Source organism: Pocillopora verrucosa, chromosome 1 (assembly GCF_036669915.1).
Source record: "Pocillopora verrucosa isolate sample1 chromosome 1, ASM3666991v2, whole genome shotgun sequence".
Classification (NCBI taxonomy): domain Eukaryota; kingdom Metazoa; phylum Cnidaria; class Anthozoa; order Scleractinia; family Pocilloporidae; genus Pocillopora; species Pocillopora verrucosa.
Genome location: NC_089312.1, coordinates 4,472,803 through 4,485,105, shown reverse-complemented (window position 1 = coordinate 4,485,105; position 12,303 = coordinate 4,472,803). Strand labels below are relative to the sequence as shown.

The window sequence follows — 12,303 nt, the reverse complement described above, 5'->3', positions numbered from 1 at the left end:
TTTTCTTTCATGGTAATTCAATATTTTTAAGCATCGTGTAGTCTTTGCAAGTCCAATATTTTTAACAAACACCTTTTTGGATCCTTAGAAAATTACACGATAGCGTTCTTTAATTGTTTTGCAATCCTGAAAGCCAATACATGTAATGCTATTGGATGTCATTCAGGGGACATTTATTTACGAAATAATTGTCGAACAGCCGGAGGCAAACGTCGATGAGCTTCGCCTAGCAACAATAAATTTTGGGATTTCAATTATCTGTGTTTAACAATCAGGAACGTCTAGATAGTTCTGTAAATTATTATGGACTAGAGGAATATCAAAACATCGCACATTACGGACATCACAAGACGGAAAAAAACCAGATCAAACAAGCTCATGACGAAGGTAATCTCGTAAATGTCAATCTGTTGACCAAGGTTTTCGTCCCTGAATTTTTTCAGTTTACAAACTTTTATTGTCGTTTGTTTTTACATGAATTGCAATTATTCATACACTCAGGCCACAAAAATTTTGCAGGGCTGAGTTGAATTTTAGTAACCCTGAAGGAGCCATGATTTATATTTCTTGACATTACCATCAAAATTTTAAAGCGAAGTTATCTATTCAGAAGGAGAGGAGTTTACCATGTCGAGGCGGTGGGAGTAATCCGAATCGATTGCTGTTTGTTTAGCCGGTATATTCAAATTATCAGCGTGCAGCCGGTACATTCGCAAGACGTTTGCACTCATCTTAGACATTCTAACGAGTATTTGCTTCCGAAAACGCAAGGAAACGACCCTTTTAATTAATTTAGACAGCGAGCAGACCCTCGTTCGTGGAAAAATTTCAGAATAATTACGTTAAACATAACATAAATTTTCTTCCTTGAGTTTATTGCAAATCAAACGTTTATCTTAATCAAAGAAATAAAGTTGACCTACAAGAAAACATTGAATCAAATTTGTTGAAGGAACAGCCTGAAGGGAAGCAAAGAATGCGGAAGGCCAATGCGGAGCTAGAAGCTGGCCCCAGTCATACGATATCATTCGAGAAGCACATGATATTGTCATACATGCTGCCTCTATTATTTGTAACATGAAGCAGAACAGTCGAGACTGAAGTCCTTTACAATGGCCTTTCCGGTCATTTCAATGAGTAGTAAAAATATAGCTGGGGGGCAAGGTTGTCGCACAGGAAGAATCTCAATCGCCCTCCCACCCCTACTTGAAAAAAAAAATTGATCAGAGTCCCCAGTCTCTCGTTCTCCGAATAAGTGATACGCAAAGAAATATAAATAAATTGAGAAGTATAAATGTTCTTCCTTCATGGAAATTCAAAAATTTTTCGCATCTTGTAGTCTTTATAAGTCCGATGTTTTAAACAGACGCCTTATTGGATCCTTAACAATCACACTCGAATGCGTTCTTTAATTATTTTGCGATCGATGTCATTTTGCGGACATTTATTGACGCAGGAGCCCATTATGTGATAGGCTCCTGTTAATGAAGTAATGATAGTCGAACAGGCGGAGGCAAACGTCGCCAAGCTTCGCCTAGCAACTATTGAAAGAACCTCTTAAATGTCGGGATTTTGATTATCTGTGCAGGAACGTCAATAGCCTTTCAATGAGTAATAAAAATATCGCTCAGGAACAGGTAGTCGCACACGAAGAATCTCAAACGCCCCTCCCACCCCTACTTGAAAAAAATATTGATCATAGTCCCCAGTCTCCCGTTCTTCGAACGTTGTAGTTTTGGCGGCAAAAGTTGCCCACCCGCGGCAAAACTTGTCGGCTCTCCAAGGCCACGGTAATTTTTGGTCAAACTTTTGTTACATTGTATCAAAAGAGGAATTCATAGTGAATCCTAGTGTTTTCTTAATTGGAAATACCAAGACCGAAGAGCTTAGATCGTTTTTGAAAGATTTTTAGCATGCTATGATTGTTAGCGACACGAATGATTAAATTCCGAGAGGAGAAGTTCTCACAAATTTCTGTTAAAAAACTCACTCAAAGGTTCGCTAATTTCAAGAGATGAACGGGCCAGTTAAAAGGCGAGGAGGAGTTTCGCTTCTTCAAGACAGCTCCTTTTTAAATCAAGGGTTTCAACAACACTTTGATGAAGAATACCCATCAACGTTACAAGCGACAAATTACCTATCAAGGAGGCAAATGCATGCTGAACGCATATCTTGGGAAGAAATTCAAGAAAATCCTCGGGAATATAAAAATCCAATTTTGTTCTCAGAACCAGGACAAAGAGTCATTCGAGCAATAAGACAACTTTATGGGACGAGACAAGGAGCTATTAGCCATTCTTGTGCGCCAAAACATGGTAAGTCATCTAGTACTTGTAGTTCGAAATTAAAAATTATATCCAGAGTAACGCCATGCCAAGAGGGTCAAACTATAATCGCAAATCATTTCTTGAGATGTTCACGCAAAAATGGAGTATTAGATGCGCGGTAAGTTACGTTTTGTACCAAATAAATTTTCCTACTTGACTTCTGTTTTAGCTTCGGAATATTACCATGAAAAACCACACGAGTTACCGTCTGTTGAACGCAAGGAGGACTATTTGACAAATCAGAATGACTTATTGGAGTTCAGTTTGGCCCCATCTTGTGGTATACAACAAAGACTACAGACAAATGAGGGACTACAAAGGTATTATCAAATCTATAAATAATTTTCCTAGTAGCTTGTCCAGTTGTTCTCATAGTTATTGCTATAAACGTACGTTGTGGTTGTTGTTATTGTTGGTGGTACTTTTGTTGTTATTGCTATTATTGTTGTTGTTATTGTTGTTTTATGACTGCTGTCGTTGTTTTGTCAAGTTTATGTTTTGAGTGGTTAGACTTTGAAATCTCACTCCACATGAATCGTACTTCTAGATAAACAAACAAACGTATATTTAGGCATTGCCATTGGAACTTCACCTACAAGAGTGTGGTAAAGATGATTTTCAAGATTGACTAAGAAATTTTTACTTGATAAAATAATTGTGTTAATTTAATTGTAGGGAAGAAGAATTGCTTTCCTTTGCCGGAAAAACAGGTAAAGTGATGTTTTCATCAGCTACCATGACCCAATGAGACTAACGGAGTCAGTCAGTTACAAAAAAAAATTGTTTTCAACTTTTTTGGCTAGAAAAATCTGCCCAGTTTCCTGCCTCATGTTAACACTTCTAGTAACCCCTGTAAAAGCTGATAGCTCTTCTAAAATGCATGGTACCAAATATATTTTTTTTCCAATCGAAGGTTGTTCTTCTCCAAAGGAGAAAAATGTCAATTCTGAGAGTGGAAACGAGCATAAAAATAAAAGGAAGGCACAACAAAGTCCTATTACAAACTACTTCAAAGAAAGGAAAACTTTGCAAGTAAAGGAGGCCGTGAAAGTTAAACCAGCCAATGTAAACAGAGGTAAACTAACCCAGGAAGTGAATTGAAATAGTAAAGAAAAAAATTAAATTTAAATGCTCCAAAAGAGTGAATATGCCTAATAGGATTTATAACTCTTCATTACCCCTGAGAGGTTCACTCTAGATTAACATTTTTTCGAATGTTTTGTGAGCTCAGATCATATTGAATTGAATTTTAGACCTCTTAGATCAACACTATCAATTCAACAACGGCATGGTATAACGTACATTTTCCCCAGCAGATGCCTCCTGGGAGGATCAAACAAATGTTTTTACAGTCTCAACGATGAATCCAACACAAAGAGAGGAATTCCGACAATGCCTTGAATCAGCAGAAGAAGTTGCTTGCACCCTAATTTATGAAGACGGGTCGTCACTGCTAAGATCAAGGAAACATCAAGTGGGTGATCAATCTTTGTGTAATCGGATTACGTTCTGGACCAGTCGAGCCTTGAACTGAGGGTATATAGAGTGAAAACCTGGTCATAAAATTCTGGGTTCTTAAGGCTTGCCAAAGACGTTTTATAGAGTGCTGTTTTTGGATAACTTTCATGTTGTGATTATAATTGTGCTTAAGAGTGCGTTAAAGCAAGCGAAAGTTTATGCTCACACCCCAAGAGCGAAAAAAGCCTAAAGCTTAATGTCATTCACTATCATGCAAAGAAAACGTGTTGGTTGACTAATTATACTGCTTCACTCAATTTTGTAGAAAACAAAGAAACAAGTAGAAGACGTGTGTGGCGAAAAGGTAAAATGAACACAAACTTTTAATTCCACCGTTAGTCAAATGTTTTTCCTACCACATAAAGCTATTTGAAATTGAGGTAACTCATACAACTCATTATTTATCCTTGCTAGCGAAACTTAAAGATTGCTGGTTTGGTTGTCGCTTTACCAATATCTGAGATAACAACCTCGGGTATCGTTGATCACTCTGTACAGCGCCGTAAAAGTCGATTGATGGTCGTGGAGATTCCTCTGTGCACGCAGGATGGCGATATGAAAATATGGTGCAGGTGAAACTAAGTAATTAAATTTTTTTGAAAATATATTTCCTTTTTCCGGGTGTTCAGTCCACTTACGACAATACGCAAACCCTTCCGCAATAGATTTTTCAAGTCCATTGGAAAACTTCCTTCGATCTCCCTTCTAGCAATGCAATTATACTGTCAAAGAGGAGGCAAGATTAAATCGCAGTTTTAGTTGTAATAAAAAGGGTCCTTCGTGTGTTTTTACAGGACAGTGGTACATGACTTAATGACGTCATCGAAGAGAAAAATCTGCTACGGTGCACAATTGATTATACGCTATTTAATAGAGACTGCGCATGCTGACATCAGAACAGGTGAGCCCGTCTCTACATTTTTGGCGCTAAACAAGGCTTTTCACCATTGCTCCCCGAGAAAACTTTGAAGTTTCGTTTGAATTGTGATATCACCTTGTCTTTAGCTCATTTAAGTTTTTTTACACCAAGCCATCAAGCAAAATAACCTAGATGATAGATATTGAAAAATAAAGATTATATTACTGGTGATGTCTGCACAGAACTTTATAAATTATTTTCCTTTTGTTTTCTCAGTGTGCCTCAAATGGCGTCTTTTTGACCCAAAAATTGCAGCTTGGCTTCTTAATCCTGACCACCCTCCTCAGAGCTTCGCTGAAGTTCTAACCTCTGCTCAGCTGAGCCTGCCAAAGGTAAACAGCTGCATCACATATATTCCTTGTCTAGAATGTTTTAATTGTGAATCCTTTCTTTCATTCCATAATATTTTTAAAGTGAAAACCAAAAGTTTCATGTAAACGGCCTAGCTAATGAGGCTTTGCTCTTTCACGTGCAGGGTGGAAAGGAAGATGATTGTATGGTTTGTCGCGATATTGCGATGCTTGGACCTGTTATGGTTAAACAACATAGCATGCTTAAGGTAAACGAATGAACAAGATAGGAGAAAGGAAATATCATGAGAATAATTGACAACAGGATATAATTTCCTGTTTTGCAAAAAGGTAGACGTTACTGAGAGAATAAGACGTCAGTGAAGCAACATGTCTCTTATATGGAAAACAGCTTTAATTTTGTTCTCTCAGGCACTATCACTTTTGGATTTGTTCATCAACATGGAGATGCCCATTTGTTCAATGTTAGCAGGTACTGCCAATAGCTTTTTGTTTCGTTTCTTCTCCTTTCTAATTGGGGAATATTTTCCCAGAAGACATTTAATATCACCATTCGTGACCATTAAAATAATAAACCTAAATTTGTTTATTTTTTATTTAGTGATGGAGACCCAAGGAATCAACATTAACACTCAAGTTTTGATTGAGGCGAGCAATACTCTCAAGGTAAATTATAGTTTCAGTATTGTTGCCCACGAGTGTCATTAACACCCACACCAAAGCATTTAATGACAACAGCAAATATGATTTGACTTCAGAACAAAAGTAAGCCAGACGTCTAAATAAACCAGTGGGAACTGAAAAAGAGTTTTTGAGAGCTTAAAGCTACCATCTGGAAAAAAGAAATTAGGACGTAAGCTTCATGTTGCACCAACTTCACTGACTAGTACCATTATGATTACAGATTAAAATTCAAAAGGTCGAAGCAGAAGCTCATAAGGTATGAACAAGAAGCCCGAAAGAGTTAACAGAAAGCCTCTCGCAGTAGCTCTCAAACAAGCGACGTAGCATAGTGCTCAGATGCTATACAAGTGCTGCTCAAAGATATCCAATTTTTTTTCCTTAACAATTTCTTCAAAAATTCCCTTCCACTGTTTGAGGCGGTGATGCTGAGAATTTGACAACTGCTTGATATTGAGCCTGGTTAGCACATTATTTGATTTGAATGACTGAAAAAAAGGAGGCCTTTAAACTGATAACAACAATTGTCATTATTTGTTCTTTTGGCAGGCTGCAGGACACCCGTTTCTGATCAACAGTCCTCAACAGCTGAGAGAGGTATGGCGCCCTAAAATCGTAAATCAAGGTCATTACCACATGTTTATTAGAAATTTTATGGTCTTGTTGAAGGTGTTATTCGAGGAGTTGCGTTTGGACCAAAAGTGCAAAAAGAAGCTTGCAAGAACTTCCATCAAAAACTACAAGTCTACCTCAGAAGCTGTGGTTAGTAGTATAGTTGACTACACATCGACCACGTACAATTTGACGGCTGCAAGTTTGTCAGATTATATCTGTGGTGTTTCATGTGAACTATATTTTACTGTTACCGTTAACTAACCGAATAGCCGATCAGTGAACTGAAACCTAATAAATTTGATTATTTCTGTGTCCTTTTTCAGTTACTCCACCTACAGGAGTTCCACTCTTTACCAAAACTCGTCCTGCAATATAGACACGTATGTTTAACAGCATTTTCCTTAACGTTTGCCTTAAACGCATGCCATATGCAGCTAAGTTCAATACACTTGATAAAGGGTTCTCACGTAGAGTCTTAGATATTTAAAGACATTTAGATGTGAAAAGAGAGGTGATGAAGCCGCGATTACTAGTTTTCTGCTGAATCAGTTGTCTATCTTCATCAACAGCTAACTAAATTGAAGTCGACGTACTTTGATGGAATTCTTTCTCATATTAATGAGGTAAATGTTACAAATAAACAATGTCTGGTATTTTTTACAGTGCGCGTTTTCTCCTTTTGTTGGTAATTGTTGCAATGTTACTGTTTTTGTATATCTCTCCTCTTTCTTTTGTAGGGAGTGCTGTCTACGAACTGGTAAGTTTGTTAGTGTCTCTGATGTTCGTTGGTTGTGTTTTTGATTTTCTTTTGTGTCCTTTCATAACCTAATTTCTGCTTGCCCTTGAGGTCCTTCTCTCCTCGTCTGTTCCATTGTAGTATAACTATGTCAAACGAACTACAGTCAACTCTCTCATACGCGAACACTCACGGGGAATGGAAAGAGTGTCCGTTAGTTGAACTGTCTGCCTACGAGAATTATTCCCACAAGTGGACACCAAAGAAAAATTGGGTGGATGTCCGCTTGCGAAAGATCGTTATGTAGGACACTTCTTAAGGTCAAACGTTTACCGACAGCTTACATTCTTACAAAAAAAATGAAGATTTGAAAAAACCGATCCAACCGTTCTGTTGCTCTGTCAAAGGTCACCTTTTTGTTGATTTTCAAATTCAGGACATATTTTATCGTCAAAAGTCAATTAAATGATATACACGGGATGTCCGCTTACAAGAGAGCGTAACATTTTCACCATAAAAAGTGTCCGCGCCGGCTTCCGAGAGAGTGTACGCCTGCGGGATTGTTTATATACAGAGTTTGACTGGGAGGAAAAAAGTGTCCGTAAGTAAAATTGTTCGCTCTGAGAGTGTCCGTTAGCGGAGGGTTGACTGTGGTTATGGCTGCTGTTGTTGATGCTCACTCAGTTTCTGGCTCTATCATTTTTTTTAAATACGTATGCTTGCAACCAATCGCATGATTATCTTGTAGAGAAGTACAGTCGTAGCATGAATTTGTGATGATTTAAGTGAAACATTTTATCTTTTAAACATCTGTAGTAAATGGGATAATAATCAGAGCTCTGCGATTTTTTCCAGGGACCAGACGGCGGCGGCCACAGGGCGATTGACCTCAGCCAATCCGGTAAGTGCCCCCTTGCACATGCATGGGGTGAAGCAAATCCTGGTAAATGATCTTTTGAATGCATTATCGAAAGAGCAGTAAACAACGGCACGTGCATGACCCATTGCTTGACTGCAGACAACAATGATATTTAAAGCACCATGCAATTAACACTAAGAACATAACTCGTACTGAATCTTTGATATTCATGGACATGTTATCGGTTATTTAGATGTAAAAGAATGATAAAATGTTAGGAATTGACGACCTTCTTGATCTTTGATTGTCACATCACCCAAATGACTCACTCTTGAACCAGAAACTATCCAATACTTTGTGTTAGGTGAACGCGTTGTGTAATTTGCTTGTTTTGTCTTCAGAATCTTCAGTCTATCCCAAAACAAGCGATTGAAGTCTCCGGAATAAAGAAACAGCTTATCGTCGGTGAGGAGCGAAAAGTATTTGGTGACGTAAAGTTGAAGTTTGCGTCTCCTTCGGAGAACTTTTGGTTAATTACTGGTTGTTCTTTTTCAATCGGGCACAATATCTTTACTGTCTGGGGAAAGTGTTTTATTTCTTTTAAGTAAGTGACGTCACTAAGTAAGCCACTGAGAGGAGATGATTCTGTCACAATTCTTAACTATAGGTAAACCAGAAGAGGTAGTGACAATCTATGCACGGAATGCTTACAGAAGTAGAGAAGGCTGGCTGTTACTTACAGCAGGTACACCTAAAACCTGAGGAAATTATTCACTTCCTCTTCTAAAGAGGGGAGGTGTTTAATTTATGTCAAACTTTTGTTGGTTAGGACGATTCCAAAGCAGACTGGAACTGTCAATCAGTATGATAAGATTTTTTATTATTCCTAAGGCGTACTCGGAGAACTTAATGAGCAAAAATATCTGATGATTTAATCATTGCTTCACATTCTTTACAGATTTTCAATCAATTGAATTGCGCCTGTTGTCTCACCTGTCAGAGGATCCTTCACTGGTTCAAATATTCAATGACAAGCAGTGTGAAGACGTATTCACGACGCTTGCCTCACAATGGTATTATCAGGGTTTTATTACCAGGGAAAAATGATTTCAATAACGTTATGCACCAGCCAGAGTCCCATTATTTTCTAATGGCACTGGTCTCATTAAAGTCTCGATGAGAAATCTGATCAGATCAGTAACTGACAACAACTTCTAAAAAAAGAAAAGTTCAAATCACAGTTCAATGCGAACCTTCTTCTGTTCTTAGGTTGGGGAAAAGCTGTAAAGAAATCCAACTTCACGAGAGAGAGAGAACTAAGCGAATTGTATACTCTGTTATCTACGGTGTTGGTACGAAAAGTTTTGTATTATAATGACAACATAACCCTAAAAATATTTTAAACGGATTATGCAAAATAAACGGAACGACCAACAGCGGTGAAGTGTAAATTTTTTTTTTTTCATCGTTTTACAGGAAGTGAAAAACTTGGACAAACTCTCAAAGTGAGCGCCGAGGAAGCAAAGGGATTTATGGAAAGCTTTCTAGGTCTCTTGAAAATCCTGTCTTAGAAACAACGTCCATTCACTCGTGCATTTCCCATAGTAGGTGCTTGTCATCCATCCATAGCCTAAGAATTATTTTTATCCATGTTGTGTTACACCAGGGCGATTCCCTCGAATAAAAGAATTTACTAGAAGCAGTATCGAAAGTTGTCAGCGAAAAGGTTGGTAGTGGAATGCCATATGTTATGGAAGTTTGTTGCGTTTCAGTCGTTCATTTATTCATTTATTCACTCATCTAATCATTCTTCAGCCCTGCTGCCTCCAGGTATTTTTAAACAACAATTCAATGTGCATGTTTTTCTTGGATCGGGTGACAGGTTCCATCACGACTGAGCTGTGTGTTTTACGCCTGGACTAGTAGGAATTCTTTCTTTTGTTGTATGCATGCTTAGAGCGCATTTCCACTGAGCGTTGAAAAACAAAGACCAAAGTTATCACAACAGCCGATCAGAGGAAAGGAAAATATCACAAGAAGCTATGGAGAAATCAAAACAAAAACAAGAACACTGCGTGTAGCGCGAGACAACGCGTGCGACCAACTTTCATTGCGATTAGTTTTAGTTTTCAATCTGATTGGTTGAGAGGATGGCGCGAGTTTTTTGGACCAATCAAATAAAATAGCTTGTGAAATAAAGTAAAACCAGCCTTCACGACTGGTAGCACTTCTTTCTTTTCTCAGGTTACGTGTCCACAATTCTTAACAGAAGACGGTGGCTGCCACATATTAAGTCCTTCGACTTTACTCAACGGTCACAGGCTGAGCGGCAGGCTGTTAACTTCATCGTACAAGGTTTCTCCGTTTTTTTCTTTTTTCTTTTTTTTTTTTCTGGTTTTTTTGTCTTTTTAAGAAAAACGTTTCCTAATTGGCCACAAAATTCTCTTCAGTTTTCCCTTTCCCATAAGCCCCTTGGGTATTACAAAACTGAAATCACTTTTTCTCGCAGTCGCACGTCACAAATAGTTCATTTTTGATAGGTTTATTAAAATGTCTTTTGTAAACTGATTGAAGGTTCAGCAGCGGACATTTGTAAAGCAGCAATGATACAAGTCATGATAGCTGTATGCAAGGATCCTTATGTGAATGCAAGGTATACGTAATGTTGCATGCTCCATTTAATTGCATTCTGCAACAGCTAAACTTAATTATGATTAGCCTTTTTTTACGCAAAAATCTACTACCACTTACGTTTATTTAATCCTGACGAGTTTTTATTGTTTTATCTGTTTTATTTCGTCTCTGTCAGTTTGTTTTTTGTCCATGTTCTTGCTTTGTCAAGCTTCCCTTCTTTTACTTCTACCTTGTTCGAATGACTTATGTAAGTAATTTTGATATCTCAAAAGTTTGGTTCGTGTCCGTTTTGTGTAGATTGCTCCTACAAATACATGATGAACTCCTTTTAGAAGTTCCTGGGGACGAAATCAAAAGAGTGGCAGGTAAGACTCGGAAATCAACAATCTTCTTTTTTCGGCAGGCTCTTGTAGAAAAATTCATGATGAGCGATGATGTAATCAGTAGTAACGCTAGAATAATTTTGAATTCTTCTTTGATGGATACAGCATACACCAAATCGATTATGGAGTCTACAGAAGAACTGCTTGGTAGCAAAGTCAAGCTGAAGGTAATGGGCTGGTATAGACAATTAAGCTGATTTAAAAAAGAATAAACTTTTTCTTTTGTAAAGTTTGGTAAGGGCTCAAGTATCTGCAGCTTTAGCGCGGTACTAAAACCGCTGGTACTTGAACCCTTACCCCACATGTTAAACGCGTGTTGCGTTGCCACAATTTTTACCATTCTGCCTTAAAATGACAGAAAAGATAGCTTATTCAAAACTTTTAATTTAGTGATAAAACATTTAACCTACAACATCTATTCTACATAGGTACCCCTTCCTGTGACTCTCAGCATTGGAAAGACCTGGGGACATATGGAAACCCTCTCTATCTGAGTTCCTTTTCACATTTCTTTATAATTTTTTACAAGTGGGAATATAAATTAACTTGATAGCGTTTTACTTATCTTGACTCCGTAACATAGGACGTAACAATGCACTGTTTAATTCTTATCGGGCTGCCTCATATTTATTGTATTCCAGCTTGTTGTGCGATTTATCATTGTAAATTATCCGATGATAGGCCGAAGTTAGGGAAATGATCCCATCGAGAAAAGGGCAGATTACCAGTCTAATACGATGATTTTCTACTCATTAGGCAAAAATAATAATAATTTTATGCAAACAACTATCGTTTCCTTGCTCACAAATACCGGAAAGAAGACCGCCGTGGAGGAGGATGTGTGGCAGGCGGTTTCCTTTCCGAGAGAAGAAAATGAAACGTTTCGTTATCTGCGAAAAAGCACAGATGATCAGTTGACAAGTTCAATTAAATGACGTTAAAATGTTTCAGCTGATAGCAAAGTCAAAATGTTTCTCCATTTTCAATTTATAAACTGAGTGATGTTTGTCTAACATATTTTCCACCACAGTAGAGTCTATTTGAAGATGACGGACTGAGCAACTTCGATTTATTCGAGCAAGTAGACACTGAATTTTTAAAATTTCAATAGTATGCACTGGTTTTCCAATTTCTTTTTATCGTTACACCTCAGTAAAAACCTAATAAAAACTTGACGTTTCTTTCATCGCGGTGTCTGCCTTTTCAGTAATACACCAAACAATTGTTCACAGCTCTTATTAGCCGTTTTCTCCACCTGATTAAACAAGGTATCTTTTAAATTAAATGATTTAAATACCATGTCCATTACCTAACGTGAAC

At 37.7% G+C, this 12,303-nt stretch overlaps 1 protein-coding gene across 7 annotated transcripts; it reads left to right on the top strand.

The window, feature by feature from the left end:
• Window positions 1-196: 196 nt before the first annotated feature.
• LOC131800212 (DNA polymerase nu-like) lies at window positions 197-12,123 on the top strand. Of its 7 annotated transcripts, none has more exons than XM_066168673.1 (31): window positions 197-387; window positions 1,997-2,315; window positions 2,497-2,647; window positions 3,003-3,037; window positions 3,241-3,402; window positions 3,644-3,801; window positions 4,111-4,149; window positions 4,260-4,417; window positions 4,640-4,746; window positions 4,981-5,096; window positions 5,240-5,323; window positions 5,487-5,547; window positions 5,677-5,741; window positions 5,980-6,015; window positions 6,306-6,353; window positions 6,426-6,518; window positions 6,695-6,751; window positions 6,941-6,994; window positions 7,109-7,128; window positions 7,963-8,008; window positions 8,368-8,431; window positions 8,634-8,711; window positions 8,925-9,039; window positions 9,236-9,318; window positions 9,443-9,514; window positions 9,633-9,692; window positions 10,211-10,321; window positions 10,541-10,619; window positions 10,898-10,965; window positions 11,089-11,150; window positions 11,412-12,123. In XM_066168673.1, the coding sequence occupies exons 2-31, from the start codon at window positions 2,015-2,017 to the stop codon at window positions 11,475-11,477; spliced, it is 2,649 nt and encodes an 882-aa protein (XP_066024770.1). In that variant the 5' UTR covers window positions 197-387; window positions 1,997-2,014; the 3' UTR covers window positions 11,478-12,123. The 7 variants fall into 7 exon arrangements, with proteins under 7 accessions (XP_066024770.1, XP_066024763.1, XP_066024772.1 ...); XM_066168666.1 differs by having other exon boundaries at window positions 3,641-3,801; XM_066168675.1 differs by lacking the exon at window positions 5,980-6,015 and having other exon boundaries at window positions 3,641-3,801.
• The last annotated feature ends 180 nt before the right edge of the window (window positions 12,124-12,303 follow it).

Bases quoted from the DNA above. Each gene is read 5' to 3' on its own strand.
- LOC131800212 (XM_066168666.1), top strand. From the start codon at position 2,015: ATGAACGGGCCAGTTAAAAGGCGAGGAGGAGTTTCGCTTCTTCAAGAC. The intron at 2,316-2,496 runs GTAAGTCATCTA...CTTCTGTTTTAG, and splicing joins TTCTTGTGCGCCAAAACATG to CTTCGGAATATTACCATGAA. The intron at 5,742-5,979 runs GTAAATTATAGT...TTATGATTACAG, and splicing joins AGGCGAGCAATACTCTCAAG to ATTAAAATTCAAAAGGTCGA.